Genomic DNA, 11,988 nt, shown 5'->3' with positions numbered 1-11,988 from the left:
AAAAAATTTAAAAAAATTAAAAAATTTGAAGAAAAAAATTAAGGGGTTATTTGGGGTGTCCTAAATAAGTGTATTTTTTTGTCTTTTTAGACTAAAAAATTGAGGAAAGAAATATGGATGTTTGGATTAACTTTTTGACTTTTATAGAAAAATGTGTATTAAAAAATTGTATAAATTAGTGTGTAGGAAAAAATTAAGATTGAAAGTTGTGCAATCGTAATTGTTGACTTTTGGTGAATAGTATTAACTTTTTAACTTTTTGAGTAACTTTTTGACTTTTTATGAACTTGACAAATTTGGCTTAAATATAATTTAATTTGAAAAATTAAATAAAAAAATTAAATTTAATAAATTATTTGATTTTCTACTGTTTCAATTCTATTTTTTCAACTAAATTTAAAATCACAAATATATTTATATTTAATGATATGACATATTTGACAATTATTATATTATTTATTAAATTTAAGAACAGACCCGACATATAACATATGTCATATTTAACAAATAAAAAAACAAGTTATTAGAGACGCACTTTTTGTTACTACTACTATTATAGCTTTAGTAAGCATTTTGCGAGCTCGATTGAAGAAACTCTAACTTGTATCGAAATTTTGTGAAAGCCTAGGGTTTCAATCTCCATAATAATAATAATAATAATAATAAGAACAAGAAGAAGAAGAAGGAGGTGGAAGTGGCGTTGGATTCCCGTAGAGCTAACAAAGGAGGACTTGACTTTCCGTTTTGTGCTTCCACGTATGATTCTACCTACTCTCTCTCTCTCTCTCTCTCTCTGTAGATGGAAATGGAAATGGAAGGTGAATGGAAGTCGCGTTGATTCTGTCGCTTTTAGGTAACAGAAGAGGGTAGTGTAGTGTAGGAATCATATTCATATTCCTCTCAGCAAATTCAGACATTGATTGATTCACTTTGCACGCAATTGGAATGCGTGCGTGCGTGCGTGCGTGTGCGTGTGTGTGTGTGTGAGAGAGAGAGAGAGAGAGAGAGAGAGAGAGAGTGTTTGTGTGTATATATATCCACGAATGTTGGGGGGATTTGGATTTGAGGAGAAGATAATAAGAGAATTGATTGTGGATTCCTGAGGAACTTATTCTGATTCTGATTCTGTTTTTTCTTGTCATCCATATATGTAGAGTACAGTGGTAGATTGGACTTGGATTTACTTAAAGCTAGCTCTACTCCTGCTCCCCAACACCAACACCAATCAGTTGCTGTGATCAATCCATCTCTATTCTCCATCTTTTTCTGGTATGATATGTCCCAAACCCACTCTCTCTCTTTCTCTCTGTTTCATAGTTCTCTGTTTTTAATACTTCATCCAAACTGGTTATTAGTTTTGAAAAATTTTGAATTTTTTTAGCTCTTATACCCTCCGTATATGCACTCACACATACATATTTTGAGAGAGAGAGAGAATGGCTCGGTTTCTTTGGCTATTCGCTTGTGAAAGCGATGACTGATAAGCGTTAAGAATAATATGCGATACAACAGTAGAAAGAAAGAAAGTAAAGCCAGAGAGAGAGAGAGAGAGTCCTCTGAGAGAGAAAACTCCAGAATAGGGGGCCATACGGCAAGGGTCGTGGTCCTCCATACTTTGACTGTTGCTAGTAATGGGTCACAGTTTCTTCTTGTATCACAATCGATTTCGAGTACGCCATTACTCATTTAGTGACAAGCTATTGCAAAGAAAAAAATTTAAATGCATAAAAAAATTTGTTGGGAAATTTCATTTGATATAAAATTATGAATCATTTTTTATGAGTCAGCTAAGCGCAGAAGAGGCCAGAAGGAACATTGGTCATTGAGGACTGAAAGGATGGGAGAGATCTAGCCTTGAACACTATCTTATTAGCATAAGGTCAAATATAATATTATTAGAGGCAAAACTTGTACCAGAAAGATATTATCAAATGCAAAATCGCCTGCCTCTTCTCATGCTTGACCTTTTCTAATTCTAAGGTGGGATTTGGTTCAATTGGGATGGCCTGACTGGTGAAGGCTAGGCTATGTTAGGTTCAATTAATAATGTATAAAATAAAGAGTAATGTTGAATATTGGGTAACATGGATCAGGTATTTTTTATCGGATAAAATCACATAGTAATAAACTATTCAAACTTCAATGCATGATTATCATCAATGGTTCAATTTACTATATAATCCAACTTGGTAAATACAATGTTTAAAATGAGGAAAGAGGACAGAAAGTTATTGGGACAAAGGCCAAAATAACTTATTCCCACATCATGAAATGCCAATACTAGCTTGGTAGTAGTAGCAGCAAGTTTTTGTCAGGCTATTCCTGCTCAAGCTGCCCTATGGGTTGATGGAAAAGCTTCGAGTTAACCCCTTCTTGACATTTGAGTTTAGCAGCTGATTTTAAGCCTAAGTGACATTGCCAAAATTTGTGATAAATGTCATGGTCCATGTTTCAAAGAATGTTATATGCCATATTATAAGTTAATCTAGTTTTATAATGGTGAAAGTATACATTTTTGCATGTGGTATTTTCCTGCAAATAACAAGATAATGTGGTTATAAGTAATTAATAAGGTAATGTGGTTGTAAGCAATTAACTAGTATATCTTTTCTGCTTGGATCTTAGAAGAATATGTTTAATACCTTTGTTTTTACCTACTCTTGTAGTGCAAAATGTTATTTGCCCTGTGCTTCCCTTATATAGTTCATCAGTTCCTTTCACATTGACTAATAATTGTTATCTACGTCTAACTTCGAATTGATTTCTCATATGCAGAGTCATTGAGGTTGATTTATTTCCTCACTTGTTGCAATTGAAATTGAGAGATCTGATCTTCTCTGATTGGCTTCTCAGGTAGTTATCCGAGCAATCATGAATGCATTAGCTGCAACCAACAGAAATTTTAAGCTGGCAGCTCGGCTTTTGGGCCTGGACTCAAAGCTTGAAAAGAGTTTGCTCATTCCATTTAGGGAAATCAAGGTTGTAAATGTTTTTTCTCATGGATGCTTGTTTTAATGTCGATGAGTTTATCGACGTAAAATGTTAGCAACCTAATCCATTGCTCATTTAGCCAAACATTTCCCTCTCAATTAGTTGTCAACATCTCGTGCTTTATTTGTTTCTTTTCTTTCAGTAGGATATCATTGCCTGGAATGTTTCACTTTATTTTTTTGTTTTTATGGATTAACTATGATTTTCCTTCAGAAACGCTTCTTATTTACTTGCATTAGGTTATCCATGTTGATCTTTATGCATCACAATTCCATAACTCTAGAATTTACAATTCCACATATTTTTAGCCTTTCAAAAAATTTATTCCATTTTATAATATATAAGTGTTGATGTCCTGATTATATGGCTCTTCATAATCCATTCAGACAAGCTTGAGTTAGTGACTTCTGAGCCCAGAATTATATCTTCATTCCCTGTCAATTCATTATTGTGCCATCATTCATGAAAATACCGAACTTCCTTTATTTTCTCCCTTATTACCTCTCTTGATAATTTTTGAGCAACTGAAGGCATTCTGGCCCAAATAAGTTCTAGTTTCTTATGAGCTTTCACGATTTTGTTTACTTCAAACCTTATTTGTTTTTACTCTGCTAACTGCGCTGCTTTTTTACGAAAAATGAAGGTTGAGTGTACCATACCAAAAGATGATGGCAATTTGGCTTCTTTTGTTGGGTTCAGGGTTCAGCATGACAATGCCAGAGGCCCCATGAAGGGAGGAATCAGATACCACCCAGAGGTTTGTTCATGACCTATTAACTGAAACCTTTGCTGACAGGGTAGAAATTGGGTTTCTAAGATTATACCACCCAGAGGTGATGATTATGTTTTTTCTGGATTTTAAAGATTATTTTGGGTTTCTGTTGAAATAGTTACCTGGAAACTGTAGGTTGACCCAGATGAGGTGAATGCTTTAGCACAACTAATGACGTGGAAGACCGCAGTAGCCAATATACCATACGGTGGAGCTAAAGGAGGGATAGGATGCAATCCAGGGGAATTAAGCATCTCTGAGCTAGAACGACTCACCAGAGTTTTCACCCAAAAGATACACGATCTTGTTGGAGTGCACACTGATGTTCCAGCACCTGATATGGGAACAAATCCACAGGTTTACAAAAGATCTACTTTAGTTCACAGAATTTTAATGGTTGTTTAGGTTAATAACTAATGCTGTTGAGTAGTTTCCATGTATATACTTTCTAATGTTTGCTGAAATTCTGAACTGATTTTTGATTGTTGTGTGTTTAAACAGACAATGGCATGGATATTAGATGAGTACGCAAAATTTCATGGCTACTCACCTGCTGTAGTGACTGGTAAACCTATTGTAAGTAAACATAGACTGGTCACAAAACCAGGTCTCGTAATTGTGGTTTTTCTTGTAAATATTTTGATTCTCCTAGTAACACTGATGCAGTATTTTGCAAAATGGCATTAACTTTTTGATTTTTTCTTCTCATGGTTGCTGATGCTTTTGCTCTATGTTATATTAATGGCTGTTTGATGAAACCAAACTTTCAAAGTACACATATTGTGAATACAATGTATAAATAAAAAAGTTTTCATTCTACATGCACTTGGGAATCGTTACAACATTATAGTTTGTTATGTTTTCACAGTACTTCCTCATTTCTGTAATTTGACAGACTCAAATTCTTTATATCAGGATCTTGGTGGATCCCTTGGTAGAGATGCCGCCACTGGAAGGGGAGTCTTATTTGCAACAGAGGCCCTGCTCAACGAGTATGGGAAGAGCATTGCTGGACAACGATTTGTTGTACAGGTGAACCTTTTATGTGACTTACTAGAATATTTGAAATTACTGTGGAGTAGTCCACACGGAACAAAATAGCATAGCGAATAATAACTAAAGAGTAGGTTCACATAAAATAACAGATGAGGTTATTATTCCAAAAAATTGCAGAATGAGTGTTGAAGAAGCACAGCACGAATGTGCCAGGGATTTGAGGGAGGACAGTTGACAAAAGAAAGCTAAATATCTCATTTATACTCCTTTTTCTTCAATCAATTATGTTGTGATGATTGGTTCTGATCTCAGGGATTTGGGAATGTGGGTTCCTGGGCTGCTGATCTCATCAGTGAAAAGGGTGGGAAGATTGTTGCAGTAAGTGACATAAGCGGAGCTGTAAAGAACAGCAAAGGACTCGACATTCCAAGCCTACTAAAGCACGTTACAGAAAATCGTGGAGTTAGAGGATTCAATGGTGCGGATGCAATAGACCCCAAATCAATATTGGTCGAAGATTGTGATATTCTCCTCCCAGCAGCCCTTGGGGGTGTGATCAACAGGTCTTTTCCTTAAACATCTGATGAGCATAACAATGTCACGGGCATGGTTTGTGAGGTTTTACATAAATTTTCTTTTGGTATATAATTGAAGGGAAAATGCCAACGATATCAAAGCCAAATTTATCATTGAGGCAGCTAACCATCCAACTGATCCGGAGGCTGATGAGGTGAGTGCATCCTGATTGATTTTGAAGTTTACAGTGCAAAATAATTGCAGTAGCAAAATTTGTCTTCTTCATTTGCAGATCCTATCAAAGAAAGGTGTTGTTATCCTTCCGGACATTTATGCAAACTCAGGTGGAGTTACGGTTAGTTATTTTGAGTGGGTTCAGGTATTGCTTTTCCACCTGTCACTTTCCAGCTATATTGCAGCTTATTAATTATGCTTTTTTTTTATAAAAAAAAAAAAAATCTTTTTTGTTATTCAATTTCTGCAATCCATTTTTTTTTTTTTGGGGGGGGGGGGGGGGGACTTCAGACAGTTGGATTACTTGTTATGATTTCCGTGTTAAAAGATTTTTACAAATGTAGAGTAAACTTATAATTGGGGGCATTTTTTGGGGGGTGGAATGTAGAACATTCAAGGATTCATGTGGGATGAGGAGAAAGTGAACAATGAGCTGAAGACATACATGACCAAAGGTTTCAAGGATGTGAAGGAAATGTGCAAAGCCCATAATTGTGATCTGCGCATGGGAGCCTTCACCCTTGGGGTTAATCGTGTTGCTCGTGCCACTGTTCTCAGGGGTTGGGGAGCCTGAGAAGACGACCACAACAATGCACACCTGCTTTAATTATACAATAAGGCTTCAACGGAGGCCCTTCTTATTAATTGGTCTTCCATGACCGATTTTGTTGTTATTATCTTCTTCTTTTTACCTTTTCTGTTTTTGACATTAATGAGTAGTTCTATGAGCTTTCATAATCAAACGAGTCCACTTGGGCAATGCAAATTCTCCATGAAGGGAAAGTTAATGAAGTATGTTTCACACCTCTCTCTCTCTCTCTCTCACACACACACACACACACACACACACACACACATCTTCCAGTTACAGCCAACACCTACCTCATGCTTTAAACAGATTCAATTCAATCGCTAATCACTGAGATATTTATGCAGCAGGGGTTTTAACAGTCTCAATTTATAAGTATTTAAGAAGTACAACAGGCTCTGCATTGTCATATGCATGCATGAGAGTACAACTTCAATAGCTAATTGCCAGAGAGTATGGCTTGCAATCTAAACTAAATGGTGTACCTCTCAATTATTTGCGTTTGGATTATGTAATAATAATCTTGTAAGGTTCAAATTTTGCTTTCCCTCAGTTGGGTGACAAAGCAAACTTAAGCTCAACACATATTTGTCTTGATGCTACTTCAGTTTTAACTCAACCGGTTGATTAGCATAGCAAGTTCATTGTAAGAAAACCAGGACAAAGAAACAGGACTTGCTGAGCAATGAAACCGAAAGTGAAGTACACCTTCATCTCATCTTATATTTAGTTTTAAGTTGATTTAAATATGATGCTTGCAAGTCTTCAAGTAACCAATTTCAGGCACCTTCCTGTGCCTCAAAGGGTATGCTAAATAGCCCTCTCCTCCTAAAGTTAGAAACAGCTTGCTAATGGCTGATGCCATGGAGGGCTATGCTCAGTTTAGAATGTAAGATAAACTTGTACAATACAAATCCATTCATTTTGACCATTAAAATAAACACCAATTTCAAGCTGCCATGCCAACCACCATAAAGCCATACATTTTCAAAAACTTTGAACTGAAACTTGATGGGCTTCTGTGATCCAGAAAAGCAAAATATAGCTCATCAATAAACTGATTATAGTTCGACAGGAAGTAGGGGAGTGCATTGACTTTGAACCAGGAACTGTGGAACAAGCAGGTCCCCGAGCACAGGAAGCACCGATAATGTTATGTTCATTGATCAATCAAATATAGGCAAGCCTTGGGAAGAACCTTGAGTAAGTACAGTTAGTGATGCACAATAAATGCCCCATACAAAGAAACACCTCCAAGCGTGTTAGCGTCATCCAGTGAACAGACACTAGATGCCCTGCTCGTGAGCTGGGTTTGAACCAGGCAACCTACCCCCTTCCCCTTATGAGATGTACATATCCGACATACTTGGCTCTATATATTTATATATGTAAAAGTAACACCTCCAAATTTCCACCTTTGGAGACCCATTATTATCCCCAACCATATTGAATAGTATCACATCTCCTGAGAAATTTCAACCTTTCCATTCTCTTAAAACAATCATTCCAAATATTGCGGAAACTGAAAAATGTTTAACACTCGAAATTTAATAGAGCCATATCTGATTGAATCCACTAAATACCGCACATAAATAAAAGAGGATACAGAAATGTGCCAATAAATTCCACTCATTCTGTTAACAAAAAGTTCATATCAAAACCAACATGTGAATTACCTTCCAAAGCGTTCTGGAATCACAACTCAAAGGAGGACATAGAAAAAGTACACAATGCCATTCTAAAATCTCCCTCTGCCCCTAAAACCACCACCACGTCCGCCACCTCGGGGGCCACCCCTACCCCTTGGAGCACCCCTTCCACGAAAGCTACCGCCTCCACGAAAGCTACCGCCTCTCCCACCACCTCTGCCTCCACCACGGCCTCCACCTCTAGCACCTTGTGTCTGTCCCCTGCAACAACAATGTGGCAATGAAGTTCAGTAAACCTACTCCGATTCAATGTATGGATATCTAAACAAAGAACAATAACCGTCTCCCATTCATAAGGAAAAAGAAAAAGAAAGCAACCAAGCCCTTTGAAAGAAAACACTAATTCAAAAGAAGCCAAACAACATCATATGCAAGCTACTAGGAGAGTGGTGGAGATGGAAGAAATTTAACTGCAAGTCTGACAAAAAAAAATGGCATTACAATATCAAGCACTCAAATTGAAATGATTTATCTGTGACCTTCCAGTACAACAAAACCTCTATATCTAAATTGTGTTACATAAGTATTCCTTATTTGAGGGGAATGAAAGAAAGTTTGCTGTCTAGTTTACTATGAAAGGAGTTTTCTGCCAGGAGAACACCCTAAGTTGCAATGCATTGAAATAAGAGAATCATTGACATGGGCAGGTGACAAATATTTTAGTCAACTAAAGAAGCATTACAAAGCATCCATGGCAGTTATGTAACTGAAACCTATCCACTCATCAAGCAACGGACCAAGGCTTAGAATACCAGCTGGTATGCAGCACGCCAGCTGGTTTGAATTGGTTTTTGGCCCTTCAACCCGGTACACCATTGGGATAAAAAATCACATGTGAACCAACCATTTTACAACACATTGACTTGAACTGGATAAATTATCAATTCCTTAGCAAACCGGGCCAATTCAACAACATAGCGATCTTTATTTATAAAAAGATTTAATGCTTTAGACCACTTAACTCAAGGGGCTGGCCATTCAAAAGCCCACCCATACTTGGTGTTATTCCATAGCCCATGATTAAAATTAATTTGGCCAATTGATGTGGGATGTAGAACCATACACATGACAGATTGCCGGACCTTTTTTGATTGGATGTAAAAAAGAAATGTATATTAATTTGACCAAGTACTGCCATGGTTGTATCAGAAACATCAACATCAAGGCAACCATTATAAGCTATGCTGAAATCTGTACCAATTGGGTTTGACAAAAGAACTTTAGCAAAGGCCAGTAAAATACTTATATAGCACATTCAGATGCCCATTTATTATGAATATTTTAAGTCCAGGAGAAACATGAGTTTCTTCCACCAAGGAAGCTTAGCAACTTGCATTGTAATCAAGGCATCACCCAACAGAGCCACCAACCACATAACAGACAGGTTAGGAAGTCAATAACTAAATAGACAACTCCTTGAGAAGGAAAAGATAATATGTAAATTGATGACAATTAGTTGATCTAATGGAAAATTAATAGTATGGCTAGATATCACATATGCAAAATGAGAAATTTTCTAATGTAAATAGCACAACTAGGTGAGGAATAAGCCTATAAAACTGGGCCTCACTCTGTTTATAAAACCTACCAAAAGAGAAAAGAGCCACAAAACAAGTTATCAAGCTGGACAAGCAAATACCTAGCATTCTAACCCACATTTTCACATTTCAGAAAGTTAATATTAACAGCCCAAATTTTATTCTAAGCAAAACAGGATATTTCTCTCCCATCAATAACACACTTTTTTCTTTCGATTGCATCAATAAAATACTTTATCACACTAATTTTGTAGTTTTAAAACTGTATTCTTGACTAGTTAAATTTTGCTATTGAAGTTTGAGAACCATTTCCCTGAACAAACTGGAACTTTGCTCTTAACCTTAAAATGGGGGGGATTCAGCTAATATTTATGTAGACTGTCCAATAGGATAAAAAGTAGACAGTTCATTCATTCCAAAGAACAGTGTCATTGCAGGATGCTTTAGGTCAATTAAGAAAAGTTAGTGTTATCCTTTGTGCACATTCCAATGATGCTATTGTTACAACATCAAATCTTATATAGCAAGTCGAAAGAAACATACTTTGGCTGGGGAAGAAATCTTGACAGTGGTAAAAGCTTAGCCGGGTCGATGTAGAACTTATCACCAGCCGAATACGAAGTTGCTACAATGCCTTCCATCATTTTAACTGAAAAGTACTACCAATAACAGAAATGCAAAACAGAAATCATGTCTGATCTGATTCCAAAACTAAAGACAACAAAAAACTACAAACCACAAAAAACAATGAATGGCAAAATAAGGACTTACGGATTCATTGATGGGACCAAAAATTTCTTCAACTTTGCCAATCTGGGTCTTGTTTTGAAGATAAATTGGAGCATTAAAGTAAGGTATTTTCTCATTGGTGAGCTTAGTCACTGCATCGCCCTCGCAAGCATGAAGAAACGTCGAAATCTCTACACATACATCACAAAATATTCACATTCAAACATCATGAATCCATATAACTAATGCAAATACATATATATGTAAGAACAGAACAGACCTACTACTTCCTCAGGTGGTTGGTTATAATCGTCGCGACCACCGCCACCAAAGCGGCCACCGCCACGGCCACGGCCACCGAAGCGGCCGCCTCTACCACCACCGCCCCCGAAGCGGCCGCCATCTCTGCCGCCCCTAAATCCACCGCCACGTCCGCCGCCTCTCGGAGGTCGCATCCTTGGTCGAGCGCAGAGCAAAAGATGAAATCAAGAAAAGATAGATCCTCCAGACACAACACAAGTAGGGAGCAGCAGCTGATTGGGGGGGGGGGGGGGTTTTAGGGTTAGGGTTTAAGCCTTTTATGCATATCAATCCATGGAGAGGCTTAAAATGACCAGAGTCTCCCTGACTTTCTTCAAATTCTCTAGGGGTGTTTTGGGGAGACCGAAAAAAGTGACTTTTTAATTTTTTTTTTTTTTTTTTATTTTAATAAAGATTTTGACTTTTTTTAGGTAAGTGATTTAAGAAATTGATAAAAAGTTACTTTTGATTTTTTTGATTAATATTGATTTATGATATCAAATTATAATATAATGATCAAACTATTTTCATTTAATTTAAAATATTTACAATTTCATTTATGTAGCATATTTTGACCTATGAATAGTAGAATTGTAATTTCATCCGTGGCTAAAAATTAACTTTTCAAATGTCTTTAAATTCAAAAAAGTCAACTTTTGACTTTTACTACAAACTCAAAAGTGACTAAAAATCAACTAGCCAAACGAGGCCTTAAAGCTAAATTACACCTCCGCGCCTAATGTATAGGGCTGAGCAAGGAATCCGTGAAATTTGTAATCCGATCCAGTCCAGTCCAATCCGGTAGATTTGGATTAGTTTTTTGAATCTGCGATTCGATTTTGGATTGAATAATTAAAAATCTGTAGTCCACGTATTGGTTCCGGATTGAACCCCACGATTCCGGATTGGAACCAATCCAAAGCGTATACAAATAGTTTATATTTTTATTATACACCCTCTTGCATACTCTCTTCTCTTATTCTATATAAAACTAAATTCAAATTTAAATTCACATAGTATCTTTTTTTATTACTTTTGTTATTTTTTAGTTTTAATTAGTAATGGTCTAAATACTTATGATGAAATTAGTTTTATTATGATTGCTTAAATTCTAATAGTATGTCGCTATTATAGAAAGACATGTTACTATTATAGAACTAGTGCTATGTTTATGTTTTTATAAAATTAAAGGGTTATATATTTTTTTTGTTATTTAATTGTATGCATCCGTGATCCTAAACCGATACAATTCGTATTTAAATGAATTGATTTAGATTGGTTCCACGATTTAAACGAATTGAATTGATTTCAATTTTTCAAAAATCATAAATAACAAATTGATCCTAATTTTATCTTAATTCAATTTAATTCAGATCATGCTCTCCTCTAGTAATGTATGCATCAGTTCTTACTTTATCCCTTGAAAAAACATATTCTTGTGTTTGGTGTATTCCGCTAATCCACTCTCCTCGTGGCTAAGGGACTTTCTAAAAATTTTAAAAAAATTGGCATTTTGATTTTTAAAAATTATAGTTTTTTTTTATTTAAATTCTTAAAAATTAAGTTTTCATACTTTTGTACATATATCTTATAACCTAATCTAATCTCAAAATC

At 36.0% G+C, this 11,988-nt stretch overlaps 2 protein-coding genes across 10 annotated transcripts; one reads left to right on the top strand and one right to left on the bottom strand.

Moving 5' to 3' along the window:
- Positions 1-491: 491 nt before the first annotated feature.
- GDH1 (glutamate dehydrogenase 1) lies at positions 492-6,313 on the top strand. Of its 9 annotated transcripts, none has more exons than XM_028254446.2 (11): positions 492-756; positions 1,155-1,269; positions 2,854-2,979; positions 3,635-3,748; positions 3,899-4,120; positions 4,265-4,339; positions 4,679-4,795; positions 5,072-5,322; positions 5,414-5,489; positions 5,568-5,654; positions 5,898-6,313. In XM_028254446.2, exons 3-11 carry the CDS (start codon positions 2,872-2,874, stop codon positions 6,081-6,083), a joined length of 1,236 nt encoding a protein of 411 aa, XP_028110247.1. In that variant the 5' UTR covers positions 492-756; positions 1,155-1,269; positions 2,854-2,871; the 3' UTR covers positions 6,084-6,313. The 9 variants fall into 9 exon arrangements, with proteins under 9 accessions (XP_028110247.1, XP_028110251.1, XP_028110254.1 ...); XM_028254450.2 differs by having other exon boundaries at positions 497-756; positions 1,162-1,269; XM_028254453.2 differs by lacking the exon at positions 2,854-2,979 and adding an exon at positions 2,776-2,853 and having other exon boundaries at positions 510-756.
- A 1,331-nt stretch (positions 6,314-7,644) lies between these two features.
- On the bottom strand, positions 7,645-10,710 carry LOC114308784 (H/ACA ribonucleoprotein complex, subunit Gar1/Naf1 protein). The gene is made up of 4 exons (XM_028254454.2): positions 10,355-10,710; positions 10,117-10,265; positions 9,889-10,004; positions 7,645-8,008 (listed from the first exon to the last, which is right to left on the bottom strand). Exons 1-4 carry the CDS (start codon positions 10,527-10,529, stop codon positions 7,837-7,839), a joined length of 612 nt encoding a protein of 203 aa, XP_028110255.1. The 5' UTR covers positions 10,530-10,710; the 3' UTR covers positions 7,645-7,836.
- Between the last annotated feature and the right edge of the window lie 1,278 nt (positions 10,711-11,988).

This window comes from Camellia sinensis, chromosome 10 (assembly GCF_055761805.1).
Source record: "Camellia sinensis isolate YWXY chromosome 10, ASM5576180v1, whole genome shotgun sequence".
Taxonomy (NCBI): Eukaryota; Viridiplantae; Streptophyta; class Magnoliopsida; order Ericales; family Theaceae; genus Camellia; species Camellia sinensis.
This window is presented reverse-complemented; position numbering and strand designations above follow the sequence as displayed.

Bases quoted from the DNA above. Each gene is read 5' to 3' on its own strand.
- GDH1 (XM_028254446.2), top strand. From the start codon at position 2,872: ATGAATGCATTAGCTGCAACCAACAGAAATTTTAAGCTGGCAGCTCGG. The intron at 2,980-3,634 runs GTTGTAAATGTT...CGAAAAATGAAG, and splicing joins TTCCATTTAGGGAAATCAAG to GTTGAGTGTACCATACCAAA. The intron at 4,796-5,071 runs GTGAACCTTTTA...TTCTGATCTCAG, and splicing joins GACAACGATTTGTTGTACAG to GGATTTGGGAATGTGGGTTC.
- LOC114308784 (XM_028254454.2), bottom strand. From the start codon at position 10,529: ATGCGACCTCCGAGAGGCGGCGGACGTGGCGGTGGATTTAGGGGCGGC. The intron at 10,266-10,354 runs GTCTGTTCTGTT...ATGTATGTGTAG, and splicing joins ACCACCTGAGGAAGTAGTAG to AGATTTCGACGTTTCTTCAT. The intron at 8,009-9,888 runs GTATGTTTCTTT...TTGTTGTTGCAG, and splicing joins AGATTTCTTCCCCAGCCAAA to GGGACAGACACAAGGTGCTA.